The sequence below is a fragment of the Diceros bicornis genome, chromosome 4 (genome assembly GCF_020826845.1).
Source record: "Diceros bicornis minor isolate mBicDic1 chromosome 4, mDicBic1.mat.cur, whole genome shotgun sequence".
NCBI classification, from domain to species: Eukaryota; Metazoa; Chordata; class Mammalia; order Perissodactyla; family Rhinocerotidae; genus Diceros; species Diceros bicornis.
Genome location: NC_080743.1, coordinates 8464282 through 8485593, shown reverse-complemented (window position 1 = coordinate 8485593; position 21312 = coordinate 8464282). Strand labels below are relative to the sequence as shown.

At 33.6% G+C, this 21312-nt stretch overlaps 1 protein-coding gene across 1 annotated transcript in view; it reads left to right on the top strand.

The window, feature by feature from the left end:
• Positions 1–21312, top strand: part of LRRC40 (leucine rich repeat containing 40) — a 54554-nt gene that overhangs the window by 675 nt on the left and 32567 nt on the right. Inside the window, exons 2-5 of the mRNA XM_058538279.1 lie at positions 12530–12711; positions 13867–13940; positions 16147–16276; positions 19482–19605. Of these exons, the coding sequence (XP_058394262.1) occupies positions 12530–12711; positions 13867–13940; positions 16147–16276; positions 19482–19605 (510 nt within the window). The remainder of the gene's footprint in view (positions 1–12529; positions 12712–13866; positions 13941–16146; positions 16277–19481; positions 19606–21312) is intronic.

Here is a 21312-nt window from a genome sequence, read left to right as displayed (position 1 = left end):
GAATAATGAGCGTATTTCCTAAAGTGAGGATCAAAATAGATGCAATACAAAGTGAATTTGGGGCCATCCCGAAAAACCTGGTAAAGATCAACAAGCATAAATCTGGATACGATGAATGAATAATAGACGCTCTTCTGATTATCTGTTCTGTAAGGGAGGGAGTAGGAAGTGGGGAGAGAGAGAACATAGCATTCCTCCTGTAGTGCTTTTGTCTACTTACATTCAGGTTTTAGGCTATCTGGGATTAAAACCTTCCATTTTCCTTCTAATCGTTGCTTTTTTATTGTGCCGTGTATAGAGTAGACCAAGCAAACTAATGCTTCCTTGAATGAATGAAAGGATATATGACATTAAATCTCTGCTCTACCTGGAAAAGCTTTTAATCAATGAGAACATAAATATTTTAAAACTACAGATGTGCATATACACTTACTTTTCCCAAAGCCTGGAACATTTTCCTTGGTACCTGACTAGGGCTCACTGTTTTGCTTCCTGTAGGACTCTGCTCAGAGGTCACACCTCAGAGAGGCCCTTACTGACTACCCTGTCTAAAGACAGTTAACACTCTGTTCTCTTACCTGTTTGATTTTTTTAATAGTATCTGTCACTATCAGAATTTATATTATGTATTTGTTTGTTTGTTGTCTTCTGTGCCCTCTGACTAGAATGTTAGTTCCATGAGGTCAAGGAGCTTTGTTTTGTTCACTGTTGTATCCCCGGCACCCAAAATAGTGCTTGGTACATAGTAGATTCTTATTAAACATTTGTGGAAGGAATAAGTAAGTGAATGAATATTCCCAAATACTAAGTGATGTGCTGGAATGTACTTACTGATTGGACCGAGATGACTTAATCTGTTCAAGTTTTAGAGAGCAAATGAATTTTGACTCTTAGCTCTGTGATGACATGGATCAGGGTTGTTTAGATTATTATTATATAAACGGAGCCTGACACAATACCTGGCACATATGAAGTACTCAAAAAATGATGTCGAATGAGTGAATGTACACTGTTTCATAGGAGAGAAAAGATATAAATGGGAGAGGCACATGGTATTTGTAGCTTATATATCCAAAGGAATCTTTGTAATCTAGAAGGTGTTTCTCTTTCTAGCTGTAGCCTTCAACTTCATCTCTTGTCACTCAACCGTTGACACCCAAGCTGCTGTAATTCTGAGCTATTATAGTCCGTTATGGGGCGGTCTTCCTTATCTCCATATCTTTCGTCATGTAACTTGAGATGCTTAATCTTACTGTGCCTTCTCATTTATAATGTGATAGTAGTAATAGGAATTACCTAGGTTTAAATGAGATAATACACGTCAAGTGCCTGGTACATAAAAAAAAGCACACAGCAAAAATTGGCTATTGCTGTTACCATTGCAGTAGCCTCCTAAGTGGTTTCCTGGATTTCTTGTTTTAAATCTCACTGTCTAAATCAGTGTCATTACCAAGAGTTATCTTTCCAAAACACAGATCTTATGTCGTTCGTAACATTTAATGATTCCCATAGCCCGCAAGATTCACTATAAAGTTTTTAGTACAACATACAAAAGCCTCTTGAAATCTTGCCCCTAAGTACCTGCAATGAGGTCTCCCATCTCTTTTCAGAATCCAATACTTTAACAATAACAATAATAACAAAAAATTATCTTTTCTCCAAACAACTGTACTTTAAAGTCTTTGTAGAACAGTTTAGATTTCCAGGAAATTTAGAACAGTGTAGGTTCTCAGGAATTCCAGAGACTTCCCAGATACACCCTTTCCCCAGCTTGTAGTTTCCCCTTTTATTAACATGTTGCATTAATATAGTACATTTGTTATAATTGATGAACCAATATTGATACATTATTATTAATTAAAGTCCGTAGTTTACATTACTGTTCACTCAGTGTTGTACAGGTCTCTGAGTTTTGACAAATGCATAACGTCATGTATCCACCATTACAGTATCATATAGAGTAGTTTCACTGCCCTAAAAAGCCCGAGCTCTACCTGTTCACTCCTTACCCTGCTTCCCCTGAAGCCTTGGCAACCACCGATCTTTTTACTCTTCCTGTAGTTTTGCCTTTTCCAAAGTCATAATTGGAATCATATAGTATGTAGCTTTTCCAGACTGGCTTCTTCCACTAAGCCATGTGCATTTAGGGGTCCTCCATGTCTTTTTGTGGCTTGATAGCTTATTTCTTTTTATCACTGAATAATATTCTGTGGTATGGATGTACCATTTTGTTTATGCATTCACTATTGAAGGACATCTTGGTTACTTCCAGTTTTGGGCAGTTATAAATGAAGCTGCTATTCGTATTCAGGTTTTTGTGTGGATAGGAGTTTTCAACTCATTTGGGTATAAATCTAGGAGTGCTATTGGTCGATCACATGGTAAGACTGTGCTTAGCTTTTGTTATTTTTAACCATTTTAGGATTGTACTGAGTCCTGCTTTTCTGACTTCTATTTGTACATTTTTCAGTGTCACTTGAAAAATCCGATTATTTTTAGTGGCTCTGTAATATACCATCTTATGACTACTATAATTTACTTAAACATCCAAATAGTGTTGGCAGTTTTAAAGTCATCATTCTGAGTGTCAGTTCTATAACTTACTTAGAAAGGTATGCCCAAACAAAATAACTTAATAACCAACTTCAAAGAAGAATATTAAAAATATTCTGGAAATTTTGAGTGACAGCTCTTTTTATGAGCAGCAACATGAGAATATATCATCATTTGGTTCAACATAGATATTGCAGCTTTTTCACTGCACCAGAAAAAATGAAGATGGGGTTGAAAAAGAGGTATTGATTGTTCCCTTGTGGTTGCATGACCACGGCAGGATAGTAGTGTAGGAATGTTTTTGGGTGATTCATCAAAAACTGAATGAAGGTGAAAGGTGCCAGAGTTTGGAACAAAAGAATGCTGTAAGTTCTTAAGGAAACCACACTATTGAACTGATAGGAAAATTGGTAAGTGAATAGTTTATTAAATAAGCCAACTAAATTAGTTTAGAAACTGTGTTATTTGAAAGGGAAATATGAGTGGAGGCTTGAAGAGAGCAGTTTGGTTAGTTTCTATTTGTGGAATTAAGTAAATAGGTCTAGGGCTTCTAGGCCTCAAGATGTAATGCCATCTGTTTTAGGGTAATAAGAATTTACCTTATGCAGTATGCACAGTTTGCTACAACAGGATAAAAAGTGTAACATAAACCATATATTTACCAAGGTTTTGAATAACTGTCCTTAAATCTATATTAACTGTGTTCTGTTTTACTATTTGGCTTGACTCTGTGTTTTGACTACTTGTTGTCCTAATGAAATTTACTGTGATATTCTAAACAGCTAATAAGAATTAACCAAAGTATCCAGATTTTAATAACAAGTAATTCCAGAAAGAAACTATGCTTCCAGGTGAGTAGATCATCAAAACAAGCTAATTCTTAAACAATTCTTAGAGATGAAAGCAAGAAGAAAATGCTTTAATCTATATATAATGGCAAAATCCTGAGGTAAATGTTTAATTTTTAGTACACTCAAATCCAAGGAAGTCTACTTGTTTGGATTATAAAAAAGGAACTTGGTAATTAATTGAAAATCCCATTCCTATTTCTTGATCTATTAAAATAGTTCTGAACTATAGTGTCTCAGTTTCTTGAGATGTGTATCTCAAGTTATTACCAATGCCAAAGTTTGTTTAATAAATTAGTCCAAATTTAAACTTATCTCTCAATTAATGTCATGTTCACTCACTTGCATTTTAATATGTTTTTTTGAGTAGGAGAAGAAAATTGGCATTAGCTAACAAGTGAGTGCCATCTGTTATAGATATTGTCACAGGAAAGATACAGATTGGGATGAATGGAATTATAGTTTCAGTGAAGCTTATCTTCACTAAAAAACTGAAGTTACCCTCAAGTTAAAGTAATAAATTCAAGAATGTTTTTCCCTTAAAGTGATTGGTAAAAATGTTTCCCTTTTCATATGTTAAACATTGTTTCATTTTTTCTTACAGTAGCCTCCTGGACTTAAGGGAAGAACAGTTCTCTTCTGGCATTCTAACATAACAATGGCTCAGGTGTTCTAAACCACAAAGATATAGACCTCTGAATCAGCCTCAAGCTGCAGCTGACTTAATGCCTTCCATATAGCTTTTTAATTTTACTCTGGGGTGTATGTGTATATGTGTGCAAGTGTATTTTTTTCTTATTAAACTTTAGTCTGAAAGTGACACTGCAATATTGTGGTTTGTCAGTATGGGATTCTTTCTTTAATGAGGCCATTGGTGGCCATGAATAAACCACTACAGAGAAAATTGGAAAGTTGATCAATGAGCTTTCCCTGATCTTTTACATAGTGCATGATTTATTGGTTTATTCTTTCCAAGTGCTCATAATTGGGTAGACAGTTTAGTGAACAGCATTTGTAAGATAAGCTGTTATCAAAATATTACCCTGCACCTAGCAAAAGTGTTTTTGTAACTACGGTCGTTAGATCCCAGCATTTAAGTGACAGTGGGCTCCTTTTACTAAATCAACAAGGAAATCGGGACCAGAGATATTAAGTTATTGGTCAGTTTGATTAGTTGCACAGTTGAAACCAGAACCTTAGATCACTGACTCTTTTGTTAATGGTATGTCCATGATGTCATACTGTATATCATTGTTTAATATGTTTACTAAGTCTTTTAGAAAATGGGAATTGATATAGGCTGGGATATAGACCTTAATGGGAATGATTATGGTTTTCTGCCTTAAGGAAACAATTATTATCATATACTGTGGTTAATCATTATATCTATGGAAAGATCCAAAACAGTCAAAAGAGATTTAAATCTCATGATTTATTGCTCCTATAGTTTACTGGCTACACCTTCTTTTATCCTTCATGTAAAAACCATTTTAAGCAAATTTTTTATTTCTTCTCTGTTTCTTCACCTACCAACTTCTAAGTATTATCTTCCCCAAATTAGACAGTTTTCTGCCATCAACCTATTTGTGAGTTCCCATTTCTATAACTAGTTGTTGTCAGTGGAAGAAAGAGTAATATGCCAAAAAAACATGTGAAGAAATTTTTTTTCAGTGTTTGTTAAGGGCCATGCGGTCCATTGTGGAAGCCTTTAGTCACATATGGCTATTTAAATTTTAATTAACCAAAATGAAATAAAATTAAAAATCAACTTCTCCATTTACAGTCGCAACAAAAAGAATAAAGTATCTAGGAATAAATTTAACCAAGGAGGTGAAAGACCTATACAACGAAAACTGTAAGATATTATGGAAGGAAATCAATGATCACAAAGAAATGGAAAGATATTCCATGCACATGGTTTGGAAGAATAAATATAGTTAAAATGTCCATTCTACCTAAAGCAATCTACAGATTCGGTGCAATCCCAATCAGAATCCCAATGACATTCTTCATGGAAATAGAACAAAGAATCCTAAAATTTATATGGAACAACAAAAACCCCAAATAGGCAAAACAATCCTGAGAAAAAAGAACAAAGCTGGAGGCATCCCAATCCCTGACTTCAAAATATACTACAAAGCTATAGTAATCAAAACAGCATGGTACTGGTACAAAAACAGACCCACAGATGAGTGGAACAGAATTGGAAGCCCAGAAATAAAACCACACATCTGCGGACAGCTAATCTTCGACAGAGGAGCTGAGAACATACAATGGAGAAAGGAAAATCTCTTCAATAAATGGTGTTGGGAAAACTGGACAGCTACATACAAAAGAATGACAGTAGACCATTATCTTTCACCATACACAAAAATTAACTCAAAATAGATCAAAGACTTGAAGGTAAGACCTGAAACCATAAAACCCCTAGAAGAGAATATGGAGGTTTTCTAAGACTTCTGACATAGGTCTTAGAAGGATCTTTTCAAATACCATGTCTACTCAGACAAGGGAGACAAAAGAAAAAATAAGCAAAAGGGACTTCATCAGTCTAAAGAGCTTCTGCAAGGCAAAGGAAATCAGGAACAAAACGAAAAGACACCCCACCAACTGGGAGAAAATATTTGCAAATCATATATCCAACAAGGGGTTAATCTCCAAAATATATCAGGAACTCATACAACTCAACAACAGAAAAGCAAACAACCCGATCAAGAAATGGGCAGAGGATATGAACGGACGTTTTTCCAAAGAAGATATACGGATGGCCAACAGGCACATGAAAAGATGTTCAGCATCACTAATCATCAGGGAAATGCAAATCAAAACTACACTAAGGTATCACTTTACACCCGTTAGAATGGCTATTATCACCAAGACAAAAAATAACAAATGTTGGAGAAGATGTGGAGAAAAGGGAACCCTTGTATACTGCTGGTGGGAATGCAAACTGGTGCAGCCGCTATGGAAAACAGTATGGAGATTTCTCAAAAAATTAAAAAGAGAAGTATCATATGACCCAGCTGTCACACTACTGGTATTTATCTAAAGAAGTTAAAATCAACAATTCAAAGAGACTTATGCACCCCTCTGTTCATTGCGGCATTATTCACTGTAGCCAAGAAGTGGAAGCAACCCAAGTGCCCATCAACTTATGACTGGATAAAGAAGATGTGGTATATATACACAATGGAATACTACTCAGCCGTAAAAAAAGACAGAATCGTCCCATTTGCAACACCATGGATGGACCTTGAGGGTATTATGTTAAGCAAAGTAAGCCAGACAGAGAAAGACAAATACCATATGATTTCACTCATATGTGGAAGATAAACTAACACAAGGACAGAGAGAACAGTTTAGTGTTAGTGGTTACCAGAGGGGAATGGCGTTGGGGGCTGGGCACAAGGGGTGAAGGGGCACATTTATATGGTGATTGACAAATAATGTACAACTGAAATTTCACAGTTATAAACTATTATGACCTCAATAAAAAAAAAATCAACTTCTTTCACTTTAGCCACATTTTAAGTGCTCAGCAGCCATATGCAGCTAGTGGCTACCATATTGAATAGCGCAGATATAGGATATTTTCATCGTTGCAGAAAGTTCTATTGGGTAGTGCTGCTTAAGGGTGTTATCTTCCCTGTGAGAAGTATATGTACATGCCTCAATTTGTTTATTCATTCACTTGTTGATACATGCATATGTGTGCATACATATACATGTACATATATATATTCATAAGATTACTTTGATATATTACATCATCTCTATTTTTAAAATTGGCCTTTTTTATTTTTAGTTAACCTTATTGGGGTATAATTTACAGACAGTATGTGCATCCATTTTAAGTGTACAGTTCAGTGAGTTTTGACAAATATAAACAATTGTGTAACCATTACCACAATCAAGATATAGAACATTTCCAACACTTGAAAAGATCCCTTGTGCCCCTTTGCTCTCGGTCCACCCCCACTGCTAGCTCCACACAACCAGTGATCTGCTTTTTGTCAATATAAATTAGCCTCTTCTAGAATTTCATTTAAATTGAATTATACATTTGTAATTTTTTGTTTTAGGCGTCTTTTGCTTAGTATAATGTTTTTGAGGTTCATCCATGTTGTTTATATCAGTAGTTCCTTTTTATTGTTGAATAATAGTCCATTGTATGTATGTCCCTCAATTTGTTTATCCATTCACCTGTTGATAGTCATTTGAGTTGTGTCTAGTTTTTGGCTACTATGAATAGAACTGCCATGGGCTATCCAGTACAGTCTTTGTGTAGACATATGTTATCATTTCTCTTGAGTCACATACCTGAGAGTGAAACTGCTGGGCATGTAGTAATAAGTGTGTATTTAACCTGATAAGAGTTCACCAAACTGTTTGCCACTAGTAACATGAGTGATTCAGTTGCTCCACATTGTTACCAACACTTTGTATTGTCAGTCTTTTTAACGTTAGCCATTCTTGTGCTTGTGTTGTAGTATCTCCTTATGGTTTTATTTACATTTCCTTGATGACTAATAATGTTGAACGTCTTTTCAACTCCTCATTAGCCATTTGTATATTTTTGCCAAGTGTTCAGTTTTTTTGTCTATTTTTTTATTGGTCTGTCTTATTGAGTTATAAAAACCTTTTATATTTTGGGGATACAAGTCCTTCTCAGATGTCTATCTATATTGATATCCATCTAATATATTCTCCCAGTCTGAGGCTTGCCTTATTTTCTTAATGATTTCTTTAGAAAAACATAAGTTTGTAATTTTGATTATTTATTTTCTTTTATGATTTGTACTTTTTCTGTACTAAGAAATTTTATCCATCCTGAGACTGTGAAGATTTTCTTCTCTTCTTTCTTTTAGAATGATCTTTCTTTTAGTCTGTGAGCTATTTGGAGTTAATTTTAGAGTGTGTGACAGGTAAAGTTTGAGGTTCATTTTTTTATCCATATGAATTCACAGTTCCAGGACCATTTGTTGAAAAGACTATTCCTTTCTCATTAAATTATCTTGGCGCCTTTGTTGAAAATCAATTACAGTATTTTATTGCCTGGAATTTTTTCTGAACTCTTCTTTTCTGTTGATGTGTACGTCTGTCCTTATGCTAATTCCACACTGTCTTGATAAGCTTTATGGTAAGACTTGAAATCATTTACTATTAAGTCCTACAACTTTCTTCTTCTATTTCAAAATTGTTTAACCTGTTTTGGTTCTTTTGCATTTCAATAACCATTTTAGAATCAGCTTGTTAAGTTCTACAGAAAAGCCTTCTGGGATTTTGATTAGGATGGTACTGAACCTGTAAGTCATTTGGGGGAGAAGTGATATCTTAACAATATTGAGTCTTCAAGCTGTAATGTAGTATATTTCTCTAGTTATCTAGACCTTCTCTAAGTTTTCACAGCAGTATTTTGTATTTTCATACCACAGTTCTTGCATATGTTTGTTAAATTTAACACTGAGTATTTCATGGATTTTAGATGCTGTGTCTTGTAAATCTTGAAGCATTAAAAAAAAATTCCAGTTATTGATTGCTAATAGATACAAACATAATTGATTTTTGTATATTAAGCTTGAATTTTGTGACCTTTGTAAATTCATTTCGTATCATTTTTTTTGTAGATTCCTTAGGATTTTCTACATAGATGATCATGTTGTCTGCTAATAGACACAGTTTTACTTCTTCCTTTTCAATCCGAATGCCTTTTATTTCTTTTTCTTGCCTTATTGCATTGGTCAGGACCTCTAGTAAAATATTGAAGGAGTGAGAATGGGCATCCTTGCCCTGTACCCAATTTTAGAGAGAAAGCACTGAGTCTTTCACCATTAAGTATGATGTTAGCTGTAGGTTTTTTATTGTTACCCTTTATCAGGTTGAAGGAATTCCCTTGAATACCTAGTTTTTTGGGAGTTTTTATCTTGAATGATTGTTGGATTTTGTCAGATGCTTTTTTTGCATTTCTTGACAATCGTGGTGTTTCTCTTCTTTTTCCTGTTATTATGGTACATTGCATTGATTGATTTTCAAATGTTAAAGCAGCATTGAATTCCTGATAAAACTCCCATTTGGTCATGATGTATTATCTTTTTTATATGTAGGTGGTATATTTGTCAAGAAATTTTGGGTTATAATCATTAGGAATTTTGGTTTGTAGTTTTTTGGATTTTGTTTTTCCTTTTTAATGTCTTTGTCTGATTTTGGTATCAGGGTAATGCTGGCTTTATAAAATGAGTTGGGAATTGTTCTTTCCTCTATTTTCTGAAAGAGTCTGTATAAAATTAGTATCATTTCTACTCTAAATGTCTGCTAGAATTCACCAGCGAAGCCATCTGGACCTGGAGTTTTCTTTGTGTTAATGTTTTAAATAGTAAATTTAATTTCTTTAATAGATGCAAGTCTACTCAGTTTTTCAGTTGCCGTTGTGCTTTTCCCCCCTTTTCAAGGAATTTGTCCATTTCATCTCAGTTGTTGAATTTATGGGTATAAAGTTGATCTTAATATTCCCTTATCCTTTTGATATCTGTAGAATCTGTAGTGATATTCCCACTTTCAAAGAATCAGGTATGGTTTTACTGCTTTTTATCTATTATTTGTTTTTTATTTCATTGATTTCCACTCTTTCTTTCCTTGGTTCTGTTTACTTTGGGTTTGATTTGTTCTTTTTCTACCTTCATAAGATTGTAGCTTAGATCAGTGTGAGATGGGATTGTATATGAAGCAAGACTAGCCATGAGTTGATAATTGTTAAAGGTGGGTGATGGATATATATGGAGTGTTATTTCACTGTACTATTCTTTAAATTTATGTATATGTTTGACATTTTACATAATGCTTTAAAAATTATATAAAGCAAATCTAACTCCATAGTAAATTTTTTCCAGGTTTATGTGCCTATTAACATTCACTTTTGCCTGATAGTTTCTATCTTCTGAATTGGTAAACTACTTTTAGGATGGCTCTACAATAATTCCTCAATAATTAGGACTATTTATACCTTTTAGTGATTCTTCATATTTGTAGGGAGGGGAAGAAAAGTGACATGAATCTTGATGCTATAAACTCTTGAAGATATTGCTATACCTGACAAACAATTAATGGGGAAAAGAATGAGCAGTAAGTCAGTGTTTATGGAAAAGCAAATTGATACATGTTCAATAACAGTATAGTATCGGCAATTGGATCCATCCCTTGGTAGTTCCCACAAAGACAAATTTTGTTAACAAAAGTATCTGAAATAATAATAATCAAATTTTAACATTCATTTATTGTAGTTGATGAGTAACAAGTATTTTTATTGTGTTGTGTACAAATTTCTTGTGCTCCCTATCTTTCTCCCCCAAGATAAAACAATTTGTTGTTATGTTATGTTGTAAATATAATCATCTTAATGTATCTACGTATAGGTGTTAGAGAAAAATACATGCACAAATGCTCTACATATTTTATTTAGGAGTAGAATTGTGCATGTCACATAGCTGCTTCCATACTTTTTTTGTATTTTGTATTATTTTGTCTTGCCTTGTTATTTTGTTCTTGAGCTTTTTGTTCATGACCCAAACTTTATGGCACATTTGTAAGTTTTTTCCTCAAGAGTAACATTGATTTTTAGTCAAATGTACGAGCATCCCCATTTCTGCTGACTGGTGTCAGTAAGTTGACACATGCCAATGCTGGTGTGTTTCTCATTCCCACTCAACTGTCCATACCTACACATCATAATCATAATAATAATAATGATAAATTTTATGGTGCTTTTGCTCTCAAAAGAGTTGGGAAGAGTGAATTTTTTTTTGTTTTGCTTTGCTTAAAAATAAACTTCCATCTACCAACAGAAACATGGGTGGATCCACATTCTGTATTATTCATGCTTGCTGGAGATTCACTGGAAGAAGTGTAGAGAAGTGGAGACTGCTTAAGCAGAGAGAAAGGGTAGGAATATGAATATAGGTACCTCATTTTTTTTGAGTGAGTATAAGTCTCATGGATTTCAGGAGTTTTGCTTTGCTTCTGTACAACCATTGTATCAGATTACTCATCTTGAATTGTACTTCAGTGTCCTGAACTTGTAACTTTGACCACATCTTTCCATTTAACCTCGTTTTGAAATGATAGGCAATGACTACAGGGCGTAACTAATGGTTGCCTAGATTAATATCAGCTTAAAGTTCTAAATCATACCCATATGTAGTCCTAATTTTATCAAGGAGTGAAGAACTCTATTTAAAATAGTTTTGCTACAATGCTACAGCAAGTTAATATCTTCTGGAGCTTCAAGTTTTATAATGATTAACTTGAATTCTACCTGATCAACTCGTACAGTCTTATTTGCTGTGTTAAAGGAATTGTTGTATTTGCTGCAATAAAATTAACACAATGTTGTGTGGTGCGGTAAGAAATAAAATTGTATGTCATGTAAAATAGCAGCTACTAGAGTCAGATACGCCTTCCAAATATTCACTGAGGGGCAAGACGTAGCTTTGCCAGGGTTTCAATCCCATCTCTGCTACTTACTAGCTGTTTAACTGGTAAATTCTGCATTCTCTCTGTGCCCCATTTTTCTCATCTATAAAACGAGAAAAGTAATAGCACCTACTTCACAGAGTTGTTTTGAGGTTTAAATGAGTTAGTATGTTAGAAAATTGCTTGATATTTGTAAATGTTAGCTATTATTATTTTTAGCTATTATAATTACCAGTGCTTTCTTAGACTTCATATGTAGTTCTGTTATAAAAGTTACAATATTACCTTATAAATGTGATTTCCACGCCTTCTGTGTTATTTGGTTAGTGTAATGGTAGACTCCATTGTTTATTTGTGCATTCTTGATGCTGTGCAGAGTGCATATGTAATAAATATAATCAAATGAACACAGAAATGAGATCTCATATGTAAAATACATATCACATTCTGTTTTTGAGTAAAATCAACTTTCACTCTAATCTAGTTACAATTCATTGCTATTTGACTTATTTGAAAGTGTTTTTTTAATGTTTCAGAAATTGCTTTTCAGTAGATAAACTGAATAGCTATTGTAGAAGTATGTCCCTTAGTATCTCACTTCTTGTTTTCTTCCCTTTCTTTCTTTTTTTTTCTTTGTGTGTGTGTGGTGGTGGTGGAAATAGTGCCTCAATGTGTCTGGAGAATAAATGTGGATATCCCTGAGGAAGCTAATCAGAATCTTTCATTCAGTGCTGCTGAACGATGGTGGGAGCAGACAGATTTGACCAAACTAATCATATCCAACAATAAACTTCAGTCACTTACAGATGACCTCCGACTCCTGCCTGCACTCACTGTTCTTGACGTAAGTTGACTGATTATAAATATGGGTCATTAGCTGAAGAGACTCTAAAGCTAAATTTAAGCTTTGATAAGCAGAAAACTCATGTTTGATTGGTAGAATGCAAGGAAGAATAACAAATTATTGCTAGGCATAGTATAATGGTATAGTATAAATATAGAAATGTTAGGTATAGTATAAATATAACACGCAGAGTCAGAACATGAGACTTCAAATTCTGACTCTGCCACTTGATAGCTGTGTGACCTTGGGAAAGTTACTTCTTTGTGCCTCTGTTTCCACATCTATAAACCAGGACTGATATTACTACCTATTTTTAAAAATTATTCTTGGAATTAAATGAGTCAATACATAACAAACAGAATTGGTGTTTAACGAGTGGTTGTTGCTGCTTGCCTTTTGCTGTTATCTTCATCATTATTTTTCGACATTGAAGTAAGTGCTTAAGATGGATTGTTTTTTTAACTTGTTTCCAACACTGACTTAAATTATTGAACTTAAATTTTTATATGTTTATTCAGGGACTATGTTTTTAGTTCTACTTGCCATGTAATGTGGTAAAGTAAAACCTGAGTACTTTATTTCACAGTCTGCAGACTCATGATACTTCACTTAGAAACATCAAAAATCTTCCAGTTTATGTCTGAAAAGTTGGATCTAGTCAAATTTCTAGAGAAGGTTTTATTTTCTTCATCTGTAAAATGAATGGATTGGCTTAGGTGTTCTCTAAGCTTCCTTGTGCCTTAAAAATAGATGATTCTGTGAGAACATGAGAGAAGCCCCCCTCCCCCGTCTCATTTATTTTTTGTATATGTTGACATAAGTCATACAATCATACCATCAGAGGGCTGTTGTTAGTTTCTAACGCTCTCGTCTCTCATTTGAGATTGAAATTCCACTCAATGAGGTGAAGTTTTTTTTTTTTAATTGTAATATTTAAAATTGATGACATATCACTTAATGATTTCTGAATAGCAGTTCGCTCATTTTTGAACTCTTTTTTGTCTTCTGTACACGGAAGAAATTACCAATAGCCCAACTTGATGCTAGTGAGTTAGAGGAATGGAATTATTGTTGAAGAATTTTGTATAATGGCAAAGCTCATATATGGTTAATTATAAGACTAAAATATTGACAGTGTCTTTTAATAACTTTTAGATACATGATAATCAGCTGACATCCCTTCCTTCTGCTATAAGAGAGTTAGAAAATCTTCAGAAACTTAATGTCAGGTAAATTTATTTATTTCATTATTGCTAGTATAAGGGTGTAAAGCTAATATTCTCTATGATTTTTTTTAACATTAGAAAATATTTTTGTATTATCTCAGAAAGTGGTTAAAGCAGAATAAGAATTTTAAGTTTTAATTCTCAGATTATTTTTATTTTTTGTTTTAGAATTGCTTACATGTTTTCTGGTTTTACAAATTTAAGGCCAGCTGATTTTTTAAAAATACTTTTTGTTTTATTTTTATGAAACAATATTTAGTGGTTATTTTAGAAAACCTGTTTGTTGATATGTCAAATTTTAAATTACTTTGATATTCTAAAAAATACTGAGGTATTAAGCGGAAGAAATTTAAAACTATTCTTTCATTAATGATGAAAAATTTCTTTTTTTTTTTTTTTTTTTTTAAATAATTTTCTTTGGTCCAGATCCAGACCAGGCACATGCATTGTATGTAGTTATCCCATTTCTTGTCTCCTTTTTTTTTTTTTAATTAATTAATTAATTTATTTTCCCCCCAAAGCCCCAGTAGATAGTTGTATGTCATAGCTGCACATCCTTCTAGTTGCTGTATGTGGGATGCGGCCTCAGCATGGCCGGAGAAGCAGTGTGTCTGTGCGTGCCTGGGATCCGAACCCGGGCCGCCAACAGTGGAGGGCATGCACTTAACCGCCAAGCCATGGAGCCGGCCCTCATTGTTTTGATATTAGTAGTTTTTAAACTTTTCCGAGGACTGCTAGGGTTCTACTGATGTGCTTCTGGTACTGTTGGTAGGTACATGGGAGGTCAGGCGGCTAAGGCTCTGGCTGACTGACTGCCCTTTAATACACATCCAGACTTTCAAGAAAGAGTAACTGCTTTATTTGTTATATATACACAGGTTAAGGGAAAGGGTATTAGGGAAGATTTCATTTAGGAGAAAAAACAAAAAGGTTTAAGTGTTCAAAACATAGTTTGAAAACTGTAGTTTATATAATAGATATGGTTACAGATCTGACTAACATAGCATGGTCAATTCTCAGTTTTCTGGAAGTCAGTTAACTGGTTTGAGAGAAAATAGTTCCTCAAGTAACAGTCTTTATCTGGTGAAAAAATTAAAATTACCGTAAATCAGCAAAACTATACGTAAAAAGGTGCTAATTGTTTAGAACTACATCGGCACCTCTTTCCCCTACAAGTCAAAGGTGTGGATGTGGCCTGCAAAGGCAAGAATGGGAGGGCTGAGAGCAAGAGGCAAGGAGTGGGAGTTGCTGTAGCTTTAGTTTTCGACACCTAAGAGTGTGAGTGTTAGCATGGAGGAGATACATAGCTAGAATTACGTCTCTGCCCAACTGGATCCCTATCAAGTACACAAAGATTTCAACTAAGTAACCGACAATAGTAACCAATTTTTGACAATTTTTAGTGGTTCTTATTTTAAAAGACATCTTTTGGCATTTTTGTTCCAACTCATTTTATTTTAATGTAATTTAAGGTTATTGTCACTCTTATATTTGGCACTTGCCCGTTATTTAAGTAATTGTATGTGGCATATTTAAAAATAGAGTAGAATTCCTAAGTGAATAATTGAGATAAAGCTGAGAATAAGTTAAGTCAAGTCATCTCTTAATTATCAGGGAGTGTATCATCCTCAGTGACTTGGGACTTCTCCTAAACCAATAAGCTAAATATCTCTGTAGAAGGACTGAGCTGAAAAGTTAAGACTAAGTACAAAGAGAGGAGTTGCATATTCTATCCAGCTGGACATCCCAAGCCCTCAAACAGAAATAGCTGTTTTTGTCTTGAGTGTTAAATTTAAAACACAGTCCCCATATAAGATGTGACTCCATTGTAGCTTATGTGTGCACATATCTTTATCAAAATTTTAAAACTCAAATACAGTATAAAAAATTAAGATTCCACTATATTCTTTCACATTACATGTAAAATCAAGAGTTGATTATAAGTAAGCAATCAAAAGTTCACAAATTCTTTGTTAGGTTAAAAACCTCTATTTCTTTGTTGCTTTTCTTTGAAACCCTCAATCTGATTACTTTAGATTATTGTCATTTTAATAAATGTATTCTTTTAGGATGTAAAGTGTGATAAGTACTTAAAATTGGTAACCATATTTAATTTTTTTGAGAAGCCCATTAGTTGGTTAGCAAAAATGCCTTTATAAATTTTTATGTTGTCACCAAATTATTCAGCATTTATTTTATCAATCAATAGCCATAACAAACTGAAAGTACTCCCTGAAGAAATTACAAATCTGAGAAACCTGAAGGGCTTGTATCTTCAGCATAATGAACTAACTTGCATACCAGAGGGATTTGAACAACTTTTCAATTTAGAAGATTTGGTAAGTTGTGATTTTCCAATTTTTGTATAATTTGGGGCTGGTGGGATTTTTCATCGGGCTGAGAAATTGGATGTATGATTGAAATCATGAGAACATGGACTGCTGACTATATGACTGGATTATCAGAAACTGTGCATTTTAATTCGATTGCTAGATTAGTAATTGTAAATTTGTTTTTCTTATGTTTTTTTATGAAATCACATTAGGCCTGAATTTGGAATAGAGTTTGGGAAAGGAGTGATGAGGATGACTTGTATTCAGACGCTTTTATGGCTTAGCACAATAGAGACAAGGTGTCTTCAGCAGATACCAATTGCCTTTTCTGTACTCATTCCTGCTTCCTCCTTTATAGCTCCTGTGGCCTCCTGTCCTCTGAGTGTCCAGACAATCCCTTTAAGACCTGCCTTTTCTTTCCTATTTTTCAAAATGGCCACATTACCTAGAAAACTTTTCTTTCCATTTGTGTCACATCTTTTTTTTTTTTTTTTTTTTTTGTGAGGAGATCAGCCCTGAGCTAACATCCGCCAATCCTCCTCTTTTTTTCTTTTGCTGAGGAAGACGGCCCTGGGCTAACATCTGTGCCCATCTTCCTCCACTTTATATGGGACGCCGCCACAGCATGGCTTACCAAGCAGTGCGTTGGTGCGCACCCGGGATCCGAACCAGCGAACCCCGGGCCGCCGCAGCGGAGCGCGTGCACTTAACCGCTTGCGCCACCGGGCCGGCCCCTGTGTCACATCTTAAATAGAGAAAACCGTAAAGCAATATAAATATTATTTTAATCATATTATTAAGAATAATAAAAACAGTAGGCACTTTGCTTTGTGCTTTACATATAGTAAGGTAGATAGTTTTATTCCCTAATACAGATAAGAAAGAAGCTTATAAAAAAAAAGTAACTTATCTGAAGTCATGCAACTAATTAGTAAGGAATTCAGCATTTTAACGTAAGTCAATTTGACTCCAAACTGTATCCTTTTTCTTTCTCCTACTTTGTCACTGAAGGAGTAAGATTCCGCTGTAAGGTGCTCTATCTGAAAGACTAGCTGTATTAGATCAGATGTTCTAATATGTAATCTCTACTCCGATGTTATTTCATGTTACATTCTTGTTCTTTTCTCTATCACATGTTTTGAAAAACTCATTTATGTCATTTTAGCCTTAAAGTTTATTTTTCATTAAAGGAAAAATTACTTCTTTTACTTATTTTTTTTCTTTGAATACATCCTCCTTGATATTTCCCTCATCTGCTCTAGTGTTTAAAATCAAGATATATACTCCTCAACCATTCCTTCAGTATCTCTTTGTCCTTCAGTCTGATCAGATTGAAAATAAAGTTTGGAAAGCAAAAGGCATAGGTAGACAAAAAAAAAAAGTGGCAAAGGAGGTAGCCGTCAGATTTTCTGATAAAATTTAATGGTAAAAGATAGCAATTGGTTAAAAAAAAATCTATTTAGAGTAGAAAGGAAACCTAATAAATTACAACAGTTCCCCAGTTGTTTCCCCATTATGCGTTCCTGGATAGTCATTTGCGTAATGAAAGGATGTTTCAGTTGAAAATTGTGTTCGTAAGGACTCAGTATCAAATAAATCATAAATGTGAGCAACAATATATTAAAACACTAAAAGTATAAGCATCTGTAATAATTTAAGCTAATAATATTTCTTAAAGTTATGTAAAAACTGCTTAGTACTATGGTACTAAATAAATATTTATTGAAGAAATGACAGCATAAATACTGATTAATTTATATGTAATGTACTTATGTTTTGATCTAATTTAATTAACTACAATAATTAAATTTTTAACTTTATTAGAGTAATTCTGTTGATTTGGAGTCTTTAAAAAGCCCTAAGAATTTGTGAATTAATGTCTTTTCTCTATCAGAAACTTTTTTTATTTTAAGCTTGTTATTTTGTAATAATTTTAGATTCATAGGAATGTTGTAAAGATAGTGTAGAGAGTTCCCATATACCCTTCACCCAGCTTTCCTTAATGTTCACATTTTGTATAACCATGAGACATTTGTAAAAGTGAAGAAATTAACATTGGTACGATGTTACTAAGTAAACTACAGATTTTATTAAGATTTTCCCAGTTTTTCCACTAATGTCCTTTTTTTTTGTTCTAGGATCCAATCCAGAATACTACATTGCATTTAGTGTCAGTAACTTTTGATATTATACAATATTTATTAGTAATCTGTTGATTAGCACTTAGAGTATTGGAATTGTAGATTGTTAATGTTGTATGTTGTAGATTATGATGTTATTTTATGTTATTTATGATAACTATGTTTTTTAAAAAATATACTGATCTAGCAGTTTTACCTTTTTCTATCTTCTTAGAGTTACAGAATGCAACTGTTTAATGTTAGATTAAATGAAAGTCTTCAGAAAACAGTTCAAGTCACATTTTCTTATTCATTGTGGCCATTGGCCCTACCTAACAGTTTGCTGGTAGCTAGCGGAGTACTTATACCTGATTCGAATCTCGTGAGAAGAATTATCTGATTCATAACATTGTCTTTTAAAGAGAGTTTCAAAACAAGCTCTCTCATTACTGTTCAAAGAAAAAACAGAAACAATGACTTAAAGAAGCATCACAGTATAGAGATTAATTAGGCAAGCTTGAATGAATGAAGAGAGTAGAGTAGACCTCTGAACTTAGTCAAAGCAGACTTGCTGAGGTCAGCAGAAGAACCAAGAGGGAATATTTTTTTCCTCAAAAATTAAAGCGGCCATTTTTTCAACTTTATTTTTCTTTCTTTCATGAATTTTTCTTTCCTGCAAAGATGTTTTTCGTTTCATATTACAGTTTACCCTATACAGTTTGCCTAATTTATCGTAGGTACTCAATAAATATTGGATGAACAAATGGATTTTTTCATTGAAAACATGATGCATGGTATAGCATGACATAATATTAACAGAAACCTTTATGCAAAATATTTCTGAAGTCAATCATTTTGATTCCTCTCTGCTACATTATTGGGCACACAGTAGGCTCAGAGAATATTGAGGTAATGAATGATGATTTGTGAAATTGTCGGTGAATGAGGGTTACAAAACGTAACACCTCTGAAATAGTCTTTTATATTGCAATTCCCTCAGAATTCTGAAATCCTCTTTAGGGATCATTTATTTTTTTATTTACTCGTTCACTCATTCATTCTGTGTTTTGTTTTGTTTTTTTTTTTTAAAGGATCTTTCGAACAATCGTCTCACAATTGTTCCTGCTAGTTTTTCTTCTTTATCCAATCTGGTGCGACTTAATCTTTCCAGTAATCAACTGAAGAGTTTGCCAGCAGAAATAAGTGGAATGAAAAGTAAATCTTGTCTGTTTTAAAAAATACATAAATTTGAAGTTGGTGCACTTTACATTTAGAAAAGTAAATTTTAATATACAGTCATAAGCCACATAACGTTTTGGTCAATGACGGACCACATATACGATGGTGGTCCCATAAGATTAGTACCATATCGGTGTGAAGTAGGCTATACCATCTAGGTTTGTGTAAGTACACTCTGTTATTTGCACAACAACTGAATCACCTAACAACGTGTTTCTCAAAACGTACCCCCATTGTTAAGTGAAGCAGAGTTAAGTTTACAGAGAAGTAAAATAATAGATTTTATGGTGGTGAAAGCAAACAATAGCAACTAATCAGATTTTCTCCAGGCCATTATTGTCTAGCAACTTCCTAAACGATTACCACCAAAAAGATACTGTGGCATATCAAAAAGAGGAAAAGAAAATATGATTATGAATTCTGGTAAAATTATATACCTGAGAAATTGATTAATGTTTTGAGCTATGCTATCTCTTCATTCATTCATTCGTTCAACATTCACTAAGAGATTTTTTGTTTAAAGGCAAACTGTTATTATTTCTTGGTTGATGACCACACTGTGTGTCAAGTGTAGACTATTTACCTTATCTAGTCTTTTTGCTAATCATATATAAGCCTTCTTCATTTGTTTAAACCTCCCTTTGTGGAGGAAGTCACAGAAATGATTTAGTACAGTTGATTGCAAATCATTTTGAGGTGAATTTGTAAAATTGTGCTGTTTTACTTTAGATTAATAGTTATTTGTCATTTATAATAGGAACGCATAAGTTAAATCTGCCATAAATTGAATTGACATTTTAGAGGAGCTTTTACTTGTGGCACCAGTAGTGAAGACTCTGCTTGTCTTTGCCATTTTTCAATAGAGGTATTAGAAAAGTAAAGCTAAACATAAAATATATCTGAAGTGAGTATATAAGAAGCATGGACTTTTTTTTCATATATTGAGTGGAAATATCTTGAGAGATACGAACAGATAGGAAAATCAATAGAAAAATACTTTGACTTTACAGCAATTTTTCTAATATACTATATGATTAATGATCAGATGCTTTCTGTCCTTCAGCTATGACAGTGATACTTTTAAGCTGTCACCACTAGGACATTTAGTTGTTATTCACTATTAATGACTGGATCCCAAGAACAACGTTTAACATTTGCGTGGTTCTTTGTAACTCAAAATGCTTTTACGTGCATATATCGGTTTGCCATCATAACAGTTTTGTAAGTTAGTGGGGATATGTATTATTTACATTTTCAACATTCATAAACCTAGGCTTAGAAATTATACTGTAAATTGTAGAGCCAGAGCTTGAAGCCTCTTACACTATCCCCACTGCTCTTTCCCTACGTACTGCTTGTGTTCTCGATTAGTGCTCTTAGATGCGAACAATTGTGAAAACTACAGTCTCTAACTTTAAAACAAACTTTTCTCTATAGAATTTACTGGACTTGGGGTAGATCACATTATGACATTTTTCTTAATGTTCTAGCCAAATAATACATAAATTGTTATATTATTAGTTGAAAGTAGTACTATTACATTTGTTTTGAAAAGCAGTTAGCTTCTTTAAACACGAAAAGAAGGAGTCTAAGGCAGCCTTGAATTATGTTAAAATTGACAGGCTCAATGTACAGGAAAAAAAGTTGTAAAATGCATATTGCCTATTCAAACTAGAGGGTTGA